The sequence below is a fragment of the Crotalus tigris genome, unplaced genomic scaffold (genome assembly GCF_016545835.1).
Source record: "Crotalus tigris isolate CLP2741 ecotype Arizona unplaced genomic scaffold, ASM1654583v1 scf7180000024397.1630199, whole genome shotgun sequence".
Taxonomy (NCBI): domain Eukaryota; kingdom Metazoa; phylum Chordata; class Lepidosauria; order Squamata; family Viperidae; genus Crotalus; species Crotalus tigris.
The window spans coordinates 327,501-339,802 of record NW_024100565.1 but is presented as its reverse complement, the minus strand read 5'-3'; the positions used below and the strand labels follow the sequence as shown (position 1 = coordinate 339,802).

General features: G+C 38.2%; 1 protein-coding gene across 4 annotated transcripts in view; it reads right to left on the bottom strand.

Moving 5' to 3' along the window:
* Nucleotides 1-11,190, bottom strand: part of RANBP17 (RAN binding protein 17) — a 207,575-nt gene extending 196,385 nt beyond the window's left edge. For all 4 annotated transcript variants that reach the window (XM_039329446.1, XM_039329448.1, XM_039329447.1 and 1 more), the window contains exons 1-5: nt 11,137-11,190; nt 6,946-7,092; nt 4,016-4,106; nt 1,772-1,938; nt 265-330 (exon numbers count right to left, since the gene is read on the bottom strand). In XM_039329446.1, the coding sequence (XP_039185380.1) occupies nt 265-330; nt 1,772-1,938; nt 4,016-4,106; nt 6,946-7,092; nt 11,137-11,154 (489 nt within the window). In that variant the 5' untranslated portion in view covers nt 11,155-11,190. The remainder of the gene's footprint in view (nt 1-264; nt 331-1,771; nt 1,939-4,015; nt 4,107-6,945; nt 7,093-11,136) is intronic.
* Nucleotides 11,191-12,302: the final 1,112 nt, after the last annotated feature.

The following is a 12,302-nucleotide window of genomic DNA, read 5'->3' as shown; positions in this document are numbered from 1 at the left end:
CAAAGATCCTGCTGACAGCACAAGCTCTGTTCCTTTTTTCAAATTATTATACTAGTTATAATATCAGTAGAATTGATCCTATTTTATTCACTCAGTGAGTTTTGAAACAATCCATTTCTAAGCTTCATTTGACAGAAAGGTTCTTTTGGGGATTTTTATCCTATTTATAGTGTAGTTTTCCGTTTCATTAATCCTTCCTCCGAAACACTATAACAATAATCTGGTAGCGATATAAACTGATACGAAGGAGAGAAGTATACTTACAAAATTCATTTCCTGAGTTAGTTCTGAAAGAATCATTACTCCTATTATGCAGTGATCCACGGTCCCCTATAACAGAAACAGACTTTGAATAAAGGCTTTAGGTGGCTTTGAGAATAAGCATTCATATTATCAACCACATAATTCATTTTCACTTCTCAGTACAAACACACAGAACAGAAATATGTGCATTTCTTTAAATGCAGTCATACCTCGGCACTCAACTGCATCAAGCCTCATTGAATTTGGTATTCAATGCATTTTGAAGCAGAAATCTTGTCCCTGCAATCGTCTTTCTCCCAGTAGTCAACACACAATAAAGAACTTGCTGATGTCAGCTGCCTCGTGACTTGTTATTTCTTCTGGCCGAGATAGCGGCTCACGTAGTAAGCCACATGGTTTTCTCGGTACTCATCAGTATTAGTATTCGTCGCGTCTTCCAGAATGAATTACCAATGAGTACCAAAGTACCACTGCATTATACATTTTTTTTATTTTTAAATATGGCATTATAATTTGACCAAATGAAATGATTTTCTTTTATTATACTGTAAATTAAGGGCAGCACAATTTTCCCATTATAATGGAATAATTATTATACCCCATACATTATAAAACCATAATTCTTCACATATCAATAAAACCCAAATTTCCAATCTATACTATAGTTAAAATCACATTTATATCTTTAAATTTTATCATTTTCCCCAAAATCAGAATAATAAATCAACATTAGAAGTAGCAGGGCAGGCCTACATCATAATGGGCAAATATTCCCTTGGTCATTTTATTTGTCAACTTCCTAAAACCACCATAATACTACTGCGCCGTGCATAATATTAAAAACAGTAAAAACTTCATAACCATCAAAAATAGACGTCCAGTTAAAACAATAAAAGCAACCTTCAACTGCTCTATTCCAAAAAGAGGCCCTGCCATAACCCCTATCCCAGGACTTGGTGGAAAAGCTGAGCTCGGTGGAAAATATCCTCAAGAGTCAATTAAACCAGAGGTCTGCAACCTTTCTGGGCTTGTAGACCAGAGGGAAGGAGAACAGCTTCAAAATTGGTGTGTGTGCATGAGCACAGGGCCACACACACTGGCGCAGCACTAGCAGCGCCATTCACAGATGCAGCATGTGCAAATTGGCTGCGCAACCCACCCAGGCTATCAGCCCTGTTCGCGCATGCGCTAACAGGCCATGGACACCCACCCCGCACTAGCGTTCCCGTTTGCGCCCATGCACAAACGGGGCTGTGGGCACTAGCGCGAGTGGGGGCATGTGCACCCATGCATGCTTGCACTGGCCAGCCATTTCCGCGGCCCGCCGGCCAAGAGCCATAGGTTGGGGACCCCTGAATTAAACAAGTTAGGTTAAGAGCCTTATAAATCCCTGCAGAGAATATTATTCCAAATGTCAGGCACAAAAACATGCTATCATTTCAAAGGGAAGGAATGTAACATCTATTGTTAATGAAAGAAGGGTGAACAAACATTTTCTCTTGCTTACCTGTAAAAACTTTTTAACATCAGCAATAATGTCTCTAAAAATCAACTCGTCTTTCTGAACCTCAAACCATCCTAATTTTGTGATCTTTGCAATTACTTGAACAAGAGCCTGAATCACAAAAAGGGCCAATTTTGGTCGAGATGCAATATAATTTAGTATATAGTTTCCTGTGCCAAGATAAAAAAAAGCAATTATTTTGGGTTAAATATAACACTCTTCTAACTGAAATTATGATAAAGATAGAAAATAATGAAAAAAATTGTAAAATCAACTACTTTTGAATTCTTAAGAAGAAATTATTGTACATACGCATGTATTAGTCTAACTGTAGATAACCCAACTCTCAAACCTTTACCAAAGTAATCCTCAACATGTGACCATAATTAAAGTGAAATGTTTCCTTTCCACTATAGAGCTAAACTTTATAGTGAGAAATATTCACATTCGGTCTGTGAACAACAAACTTATTATTAGTGTCTAAAGAAGAGAAAAAAATTATACTGTATATCAGGCACATAGAAATGGAAGACAAAGCTACAAACAAACAAAACTGCATGAGAAAAATCACTTGAGTCAAAATGTTATAGGGCGTATTATGTACCTGATTTCATGAAAATAGCTCAAACTAACCCAAATTCTTTTTTGTTATTAATTGGCAGGCTACCACAATGACAGAATTCATACACTGCATTGTGCTAAGAGTTTGCTTAACTATTGTTTCCTGACTAAGCAATAATTTGCATGGGCTCCCCATGTAAAATATGAACTATATAATAGTTTAATTCGGGTATGGCAAACTGCTGGCCCGCAGGCCAGATGCATCATGCCAAAATTGCACCCACCCCATTGCCGGCAATGGGGAAAAAATCCTGGAGTTTGACATGCCTGGTTTAACTGCTTTGACAAAAAAAAATGTAGCCAAGCCCAATAAACCGCATTATGATTTGTGAGAAAAGTAAACATAGCCAATATGTTTAAATTACTTTCTATAAATATGCAAGGCAACCTATTCTCAAAATATGCATGAAGTTTCAAGCACAGACCTACATCTACCACATTAATTATAAAATCACAGAAATCTGTATATTATTTCTCTGGCTCTAACAACAGATACATATGTTATAAGAACCAGTCGAAACAACTTTTATTTTCATTGTTTTTTTCTAATTTTAAGTTTAGGATCATTTATAAATCTTTGACATGAATAAATAACATTGTCTTTAAGATCAGTGTAACACACTACAAAGCAGGTAAGTATGATACCTACCACTATTTTCAGTTTAAGAACTAAACATTACTGTCACCAAACTATTCTATTTGATTGCAAAGATATACCAGATGCTTATACAAATGTGGTTCAGCTCCTGCTCAGGTATTTACATTTTCTTATTTACAGTGGTGGCCAAAATTGTGGAAACCTTTTGGGAAAAGTGTATTTTTAAGGTTTGATGATTAATAACACTACTTTTTGGGGGGAGTACCACCATAAAATTATATATCAATGGAAAGATAATTTAATCAATAATGTAATGTAACAAAGTTTGTTCAATTATCTGTACTGTATTCTATGAAAAGTTATAGCCAAATAACCAGAAAAAGGAAGCACAACTTGCTTAGGTTGATATCAGGTAGCTTTCCTTCATCTGATTGTAGCCAATGAGCATGAGTGTTTAGAGAGCCAATCAGGTGTCATCTTGTTTTGGCAATCAGCCAATCAGATCACGGTAGGATTCAGTTATTGATGTCATGTTTTGAAGCTGAGAGGAGGACATTTGTCAGTGTGTTGTGATCGCTATCAAAGTGATTGGGGTTTTTTTGTTTTCTTTCATTTAGTGAGCTTGTAAAATGTAATAAAATTAAAGTAATGGTGCAAAGAGTTGACTGGTTGCCCAGAAAGCGATGTAAAATAGTATTATTAAGTGAACAAGGCTACAGTTATAAAGAAATTAGAAGAAAAATTGGTGAAAACTTAACCAAAGGTGGCATTTCTACTGTACACTTTTCCCAAAAGGTTTCCACAATTTTGGTCATACTGTGTATGAAACACAAAACAAACAATTGAACACATATAATGCCTCTTCTATTGCCTAAAGATGAGAAATCCCAGATTATAGGAAATATTCACACTCTTCGATTATGAAACTATCATGACAAATTTTTAAAAGTTATATGTTTAAGTTGCTAGTAATTAAATTTTAGATTATAAACACAATTTTACTATTGAAAAGAATAAAAAATGCTTACTGATGTCCATTCTTTGTTGAATAGGTAAAGGTGTGGTTTTGCATACAAGTTTTGAGAGACATGTTGCCGCTAACAATTGCGCATAGGATGTCTAGACAAAAATATACACAATTCAAATGGTAATAGTAACATTGCATAATACTAAAGATTTTTTAAAGCAAACAAATAATCTTGCAACAAGAAATTCTTTTCCTAACATTTTGCTATTTAGTGAACAATATCTATTCTGACACAGAGATCCCCAATCTCTGGGCCGCAGTCCACTAGTGGGCCATGAGGTGTTTGCAACTGGGCCGTGGAAACGGTGGACAAGCGAGCATGCGTATTCCCACTTGTGCAAGCAGCAGGTGAGCATGTGCATGTATGATTAATTTGCGTGTGCAGCAGGCATGCATGCACACCACTCACACAATTGGAGTTGTGCGTGGACTTGCTGGCCGCTCGTGTGGAACCATCCCCTCTCCCCACTGGTCCACAAAGCCAGAAAGGTTGGGGAACTCTGTTCTAAACCATAATTCATGATTCATTATAATAAGCAAAGAACCCAACACTGTATAAATAGTATTAAAAGAACTATTTTTATGATGCTTATAGATAGTCCTTGACTTACAACCATTTGTTTAGTGACTATTCAAAGTTATAACGGCACTGAAAAAAGTGACTTATGACCAGTTTTTACAATGGGGCAAAACTGACTTAACAACTGCCTTGCTTAGCAATGACAAGTTTGGGCTAAATTATGGTCATAACACAAGGACTACCTATATTTATTATTTTATCATTTTAGTAACTTACCATTTATTTATCATTTTACTTATAAAACACCCTTTCTTATTTTTATAATTGGTTTTTGTAAATAAAATGATTGCAGGCACCAATAACTATTTTTCAGAATACTGTAATAGACTCTGTTTTACATTGCCACACAGACACCATGTAGCAATACAATACACAATTAAGTCATTGTTATATGAATATAGTTATCATATGGGTATACGATTACATATAACTAGTATCATTATTTCCAACATGTTCTAGCTATATCTACATTATAGATAAGGTCATGTCTTTATGGTTTTTCAGGCATCCATACACATCTGCACATTTCTTATAGCTTCACTGGTACCAACAGGGTTTTAACAAATGAAATGGATATCTGCTATTTCTTTTAATGTCCTCAGGTTTCCATCAAGGCATTTCCAGCTGGCAATCTGCCTTTGATTACTAATCCCAAACTAAAAGGGAATAAACTTTGTAGTCCATCAAACACATAAATAAAATACCTTCTAAGCTCAGGATTTTTAATACTAAATCTTTTTTTAAGTCAAATATTCAAGCAGTCATTGAAACTTTCTGTAGCATATGGAATGCTTTAAGACTGTAACTTAATCCAAAAAAGAATTTGATGGAAGAGATACAAGTATTCTAGATTCTAAACAACATTTAGCTTTTCTTAATTATCAACAAGCTTCTTTATGTAGTTACAACTTCCCACTGATGTGAGAATGTGTCATTTATTTGTTGTCATTTCATAAAAGGACGCTTACAAAATAACTTTTTTTAAGACAGTCTGTGACACATACAAGCCAAACAGCACTGTACTTATAAACAGGTTATGCTCCAAGAGGCTGCAAAACCAGTCTGTAGCAGGGATCCTCAACCCCTGATCCATGGCCTGTTGGAAACCAGGCCACACAAGCAGAGAGTGAGCACACATAGCTCCATTTGCTCATGTGCGGGATTAGGTTGGACCTGCAAAACCACTCCCCCCCCCCCCACTGCCTGCTGCTGTTTCTGGTCTGTGGAACTGGAAAGATTGAGGACTGCTGCTCTATAGCAATAAATGGCAATAAATGGGTTTAACAACCGCCACAAAAAAGGTCATAAAATTGGGTCTGGTCACGTGACCTGTCAAGACTTAATTACTGTAATTGCATGGATCAATTACAGTTGTAACTGAGGACTACTTTAAAGTTCCTTATCTACCACATGGTCAATATAGTATCCACCAGAATATCAACAGATTATCTCCTCCCAAATTATATGCAGGTAGTCCTCCCTTAATGAATGGTTGCTTAGCGACCAAAGTTACCACAGACCCCCCCCCCATTCACATCCTGAATTTTAACAATCGCATCTCTACTATGATCACAGGATCACATTGTGAGCATTTGATAACCAGCTCACATTTATGGCCACTTGCAATATCCTGCAATCATGTACTTTCAGCTTTTTTTGCCAGTATTCACCATTTACTTCCAGTTTTTGGCAAAAAATTCCCATTGGATAAAATGTTTTTGTTTAATGACCATAGCATTCACTTAACAATCACGGCACAAAGGACGGTAAAAACAGTCATAGTCATATAGTGACCAACTAAAGAATTTACAACTCATGACTTACAACCATATTTCTGGGCTCGATTACAGTTGTTAGTTGAGGACTATATGCATAGGTCATATCCGTGAACTTGGACGTACTCATGTAACCTTTTTGAAAACAATACTGAAATAGTGTACAACAGCCTTCTCCCAAGATATTTTCTCAATTTTCCAGCCTAGTCTATAGCTTTGGGCTTTCTTGGTATCTACCATCCAAACACCAACCAAGTCTGACCTTGCTTAACTTTTGTCAAGATATACCAGGTGCTGCAATCTACTCTGGATAATAATATAATCTCACCTGAGGGTATGTGTCTTTGTTTTGTTTCCTCCTTTGGTCCAATGTTGCAAAACTTAGGAGTTCTTTGTCTATGATCACTAACCAATTATACTATTGCTATTATAAAATGTAACAAATGTACAGCTAAAGAAAAATCTGATAGTCAAATGTACCTTGATAATACGTAGACAGTCTTGGTACCTGGAAGAAGATTTGAGCAAAAATGTGTAACAGATATGTACATCGATAATAAAGTTTAAAGTACTTACCGTTCCTTGTTCCAGTAAAAGTTGGCACTGACTGAGACATTCAGGACTGTTAATAAGTTCCAAAAGAACTTTTTCTGCTTGTATTCTTTGTGCTAAATCTGTGCCCTCATATAGCTGTTTACAAAGAACTTCTAATTCTGCTAAACTCTGTTGGAAAGAATAAAATGTCAGATATTAAAACTACATATATATTTTCCCTGAATGTTCATGCAAATCTGTATGTCATTAATTTATTCATTTATCATTCAGATGAAACACCTTGGCAAAAAAATGAAACATACCAATATTGTCCGATGGCAAAAATACCGTATTTAGCATTTAAATCTCCTTAATAATCTGAAATACATGTTTTTTCCCACTTAGCTATCCATGAAGGGAATTGGCATAGATCAAGCACTTAGGCTAAGCTAGTAATGAGTATCAACATTTTCAGGGTTAAGCTTGATCTGTGCCATTCACTTCATGGATGCCAGGTTCCAATTTTAATTTATTTTTCCCTTAATTTCCTGTTCTATGACAATATTAAAAGTATAAGATGCATTTTCCCAAACATTATCCTAGCTTTGATTCATTTCTATTCCTGATGCACAGGATAATACTATGAATAGTTAGAACAGTTATGTCCATTCAGTGAAAATACATTTACTCATCTCAAAAGATTACTAATGCAGTATTTATGTAAATACTGATAATTAACATAAAAATTGATAATTAAGCACATTAACACGTTAAGGCAAAACTAATTAATTGTAATTGTTTCAATAAAGTTACAATTAAGTTATGTTTACTAAGCTGCTCCTGACCAAAGACCTTCATTGCAGTTGTGAAGTTAGTGTAGTGACTGTTAAAGAGAATCTGCTTCCCCACTGGGAAGGTTGCAAAAGATGCTCACATGATCCCGGGACAATGCAACCATCATAAATACATGCCAGTTGCCAAGCATCCAAATCAAACTGAAAATTTTAAGATAAAATAATAAAAATGTACAATAACGTGGTTGCATTAAGTGTGCACACTCTTTAAAATTTTGTTGAAACGCCTTTTGGTTTTACGATAGCATTGTTTTTTAGAGTAGGAGTCTATCAGCATGGCGCATCTTGCCTTGGGAATCTTTGCCCACTCTTCCTTTCAAAAGCACTTCAAATCTATCCCATTGCCAGGGCATCTCCTGCGATCAGCCTTCTTCAGGTCACCCCAGAGATTTTCAATTGGATTCACGTCTGGATTTTGGCTGGACCATTCGAAAACTTTAATTTTCTGCTGAAGCCATTCTTTTGCTGATTTGGAGGTACGCTTTGGGACTTTCTTATGTTGAAAGGTGAAATTCCTCTTCTTCTTCAGCATTTTAGCAGGTTTTATGCCAAAACTGATTGGTATTTGGATCTGTTCATAATTCCTTCCACCTTGATTAAGCCCCAGTTCCTGATGAAGAAAAGCAGCCCCAAAACATAATGCTGCCACTATCATGCTCCACTGTGAGTCTGATGTACTACTGGTGAAGCACAATGTTGTTTTTGTACCAAACATATTTTTTGAAATTATGGCCAAAAAATTCGCCCTTGGTCCCATCAGACCATAACATATTTTTCCACATGCTTTCATCAGACTTGATAAGGTTTTTGCAAAATATAACTGAGCTTGGATGTTTTCATTTGTAAGAAAGGCTTGCCACCTACCCCTAGATAGATGAAAAATATGGGAGATTGTTGCCACAAGTACTACAGACGGCACTTGTCAGAAATTCCTGCAGCTCTTTTAATGTTGCTGTAGGCCTCTTTGCAGCCTCTTAGACCAGTTTGCTTTTTGTTTCTTCATCAATTTTGGAAGGTCCAGTCCAGATGTCACTGTGGTGCCATATTTTCTCCACTTGTTGATGACTTTCTTCACTGTGTTCCATGGTATATCCAATGACTTGGAAATTTATTTGTACCCTTCTCCTGACTGATACCTTCCAACGAGATCCCTTTGATGCTTTGTAAGCTCTTTGCAGACCATGTCAGAAAAATCCTACAAGAATTGTTTAATTTTATATGGGCTTAATTAGTCACTTTAACTGATGGCAAGTGTGTACTGACTGCTATTTAACATCAGTTTTAATGTGATTGGTTAATTTTGAACAAAGCCATATCCCTATTTATAAGAGGGTGTCCACACTTATTCAACCATATTATTGTACATTTTTATTGTTATATCCCCCTAAAAGATTTCAGTTTCTTTTGCAATTTGAATTTTACAGCTTATGTTATATTAAAAGTGAAAAAAAAATCTGAAGTGATTTATCGCTGTCTAATTTTTTTACATCTCAAAAAACCTGGTATTTTAACAGGGGTGTATAGATTTTTTATATCCACTGTACATTTTCATTTTGTCCAAAATATCCATTTTGAAAACTAGATTTCCTTTTATTGCTTCAAAATGTTCAGGAAATTTTTTATCTCTAATTATTTATACAGTGTATGAGTAATAGGAACTCTTCTAAAAGTATGTAGGAAATTATAATGTCTCAAGACACAGTTCAATATGGTCTGTCTTTTAGCAAAACTCAAATCCCAGGTAAAATGGATTTCATCTCCCATCACAAATCTACACCATAGACCAGGTAACACATTCATGAACATTTCATTTGACACCTCACCTTCTGGTTTTACAACTTCTCCATCTTATGGATTGAGTCGCAAAATTTCCCTATTATTCATACAAAATTCCTATTTCCGTATTTATTTAGCAAAAAGAGCTTTTGCACCTTGGTCCTATAATATCAACCATCCAGTCTCTTTCAAAAAATTGTCTAATTATATTAGACAATATAATATTATTAAAACTTCTTTCCAGAGGTCATAGGAAGCCATCAGACCCAACTTTTAAAGGAAAAAAAATAACTTTTATTCCCACTAAGGTAAAATAACCAGATGATCTCTGGGCAATGGAAGAATAATTATTAACTGCTATGCCTTTTTACCCAAACTCAGATCAGATGAATACAACTACATTTTTGAGGGCAAGCCCTGGCCATGTGGTCAACTGCAAGGAAGAATCTGAAAACTATACTATGCACTAAGAAATCATCTCTCATTTATACATGTTGTGCAACTCCAACTTGGGTTTTTGAAATGTAGGCACATATTTGTGCTAGTCATCCAATAACAAACTAGCAGAGGTTGATTTACTTTCTACCCCATCTATCTGAGCATCCAAATTCTTGAAAAAAAAATTCTAAATTTGTCTACAAATTCAATAGATATTTTTTCTGTGGATTGTGTTCTGTCTGAATCTTCAGTATAGCAGAATGCTGTCTATTCATAGGGTTAAAGAATGGGAAATATTTTTTTAGAAAGAGTTCTTAATTTATTTCAGCATTCTAGGGAAGAAAACAACAACACATTACCACTGAATGCTCTGAATACAGTCATAGGTTCTTGAGATTGCACATATTAAAAGGGATTATTTAAGAAATAGAGTTTTACCTAGATAATTAAGATAAAGTAATTTCTCTTGCAGCTGAATCTCGGCAACTACTTAACACTACAAAATCTTAAGTAGGTCTCTACCATCACACATGCCATCTATAGTCACAGGTTGCCTCAGTCACTCCTAGCTTCTACAACAAAATTTTCCACCTGCTCTACAAGATGCACAGCAAAGCTTTCCCTGGGGGCTTGAAGAAACCGTTCTAGGGGTTTGCATCCAGGTTTTGGGGTTTGTATCGATTGAAGCTCTCTGTAAGGTCCACTTTCCTCTGCCACTAGTTCAGACATCCTCTACGTCTGGGACCGCTGCCCAAGCCATCACTTTCCAATGAGCCATCACTTTTCTAAAGACCACCATCTCAGGAGACCGCCCCCTAGTTTGTCACCTCTCAAAAACGGGAAAGGGGAGATACCCACCCACCGTCCCAAAGGACTGGCCTTCCGCTGCTTCCACCCTCCTCTTTGCAACGCCTCAATTGGGGGGGGGGAGATGGCGGGGAGGACGGAGAGCCACTTCTTGCCTCCCCTCCAAACACAGCCGCCACACAGCCCCCCACCCCCGAGGCAATGCCTGCCCAGGAGGATGCGCTTCCCTCCTAATGCCCCGTTCCCCGGCTCCGGGCGCCTTTCCTCCTCGTTCCGCCCTGCCTCTTCTCCCGGCCTATCCGCCCAACGGCCCGCCTAGGCGCCCAACGCCCACCGCCCCGTTCCCAAGCACACCAACCTGGCCGCCCAGCGCCATCTTCCAGGCAGGAGGGTGACGCCGAGAGGAGCCGGGGCGGGGGGGGGAGGCGCAGGCTGCTGCGGTGTCCGGGCGGGGAGGAGCGAAGCGGAGGGCAGCGGGGCCCGCCGGGAGGAAATGTTGGCGCCTGCAGCGGCTTGGGGCGAGCGGAGGGGGGAGGCAGGGAGCGAGCGAGTTTAGGCGGGAAAAGGGAAGCGATGCGGGGAGCCCCATGGAAGGAGGAGGGCGAGCCGAACCTGCCCCATCTCTTTCCTCCCGCTTTGTTTTAACTTTATGCGGAGGAAATGTAGTGCGAAACCTGGTGCAAACGCTGCCCGACTTACGAAGCCAGTGCACCCGGTGCTGGCCCGGGATTGAATGCAACACCAGCGGAATCAGCCACAATTGATGCATCCCGCAAACCCGAGCAATAAGTTATTGACTGCAGTTGCGGCGGTTTGGTTCATGTAAACCCTGCACCAAAACACATTATGGCTTAAGCATGGGGTATCAGACAAGTCTCGTCCATCGGCACGTCCTCTCTCCTTTCATACCCATAGGAAGAAGCTGGGATAGAAAGCGAGGGCCAGAGGAAATATCCGTGGCTTTTTACAGTTTACAGGGACAAACTACTCCCCGGAAGTAAGCAGTCCCTGACAATTCGTGCCTTAAGCGTGCACAGAATTGGATTCATCTTTCTTTAATATCTTATGTATTGCTTATGCTACGTTTCCTCTCAGGACCTCTGGAGACTTATTTATTTACTTATTTATTTTTCTTCTGCCTCTAATAGAATAGAGCTAGAAGGGACCTTGGAGGTCTTCTAGTCCAGCCCTGCTCAAGCAGGAGAACCTGTCCTATACCATCTCAGACAAGTGACTGTCTAGCCTCTTCTTAAAAATCTCCAGTGATGGAGCGCCCACGATTTCTGGAGGCAAGCTGTTCCACTGGTTAATTGTCCTCAATGTCAGGAAATTTCTCATTAATTACAGGTTGCTTCTCTGGTCAGTTTCCAACCATTGTTTCTTGTCCAGCCCTCTGATGCTTTGGAGAATAATGTGACCCCCTCTTCTTTGTGGCAGCCCCTCAAGTACTGGAACACTGCTATCATGTCTCCCCTAATTTTATTTTCTTTAGACTAGCCAAGTCCTGTAGCTGTTCATTGTATG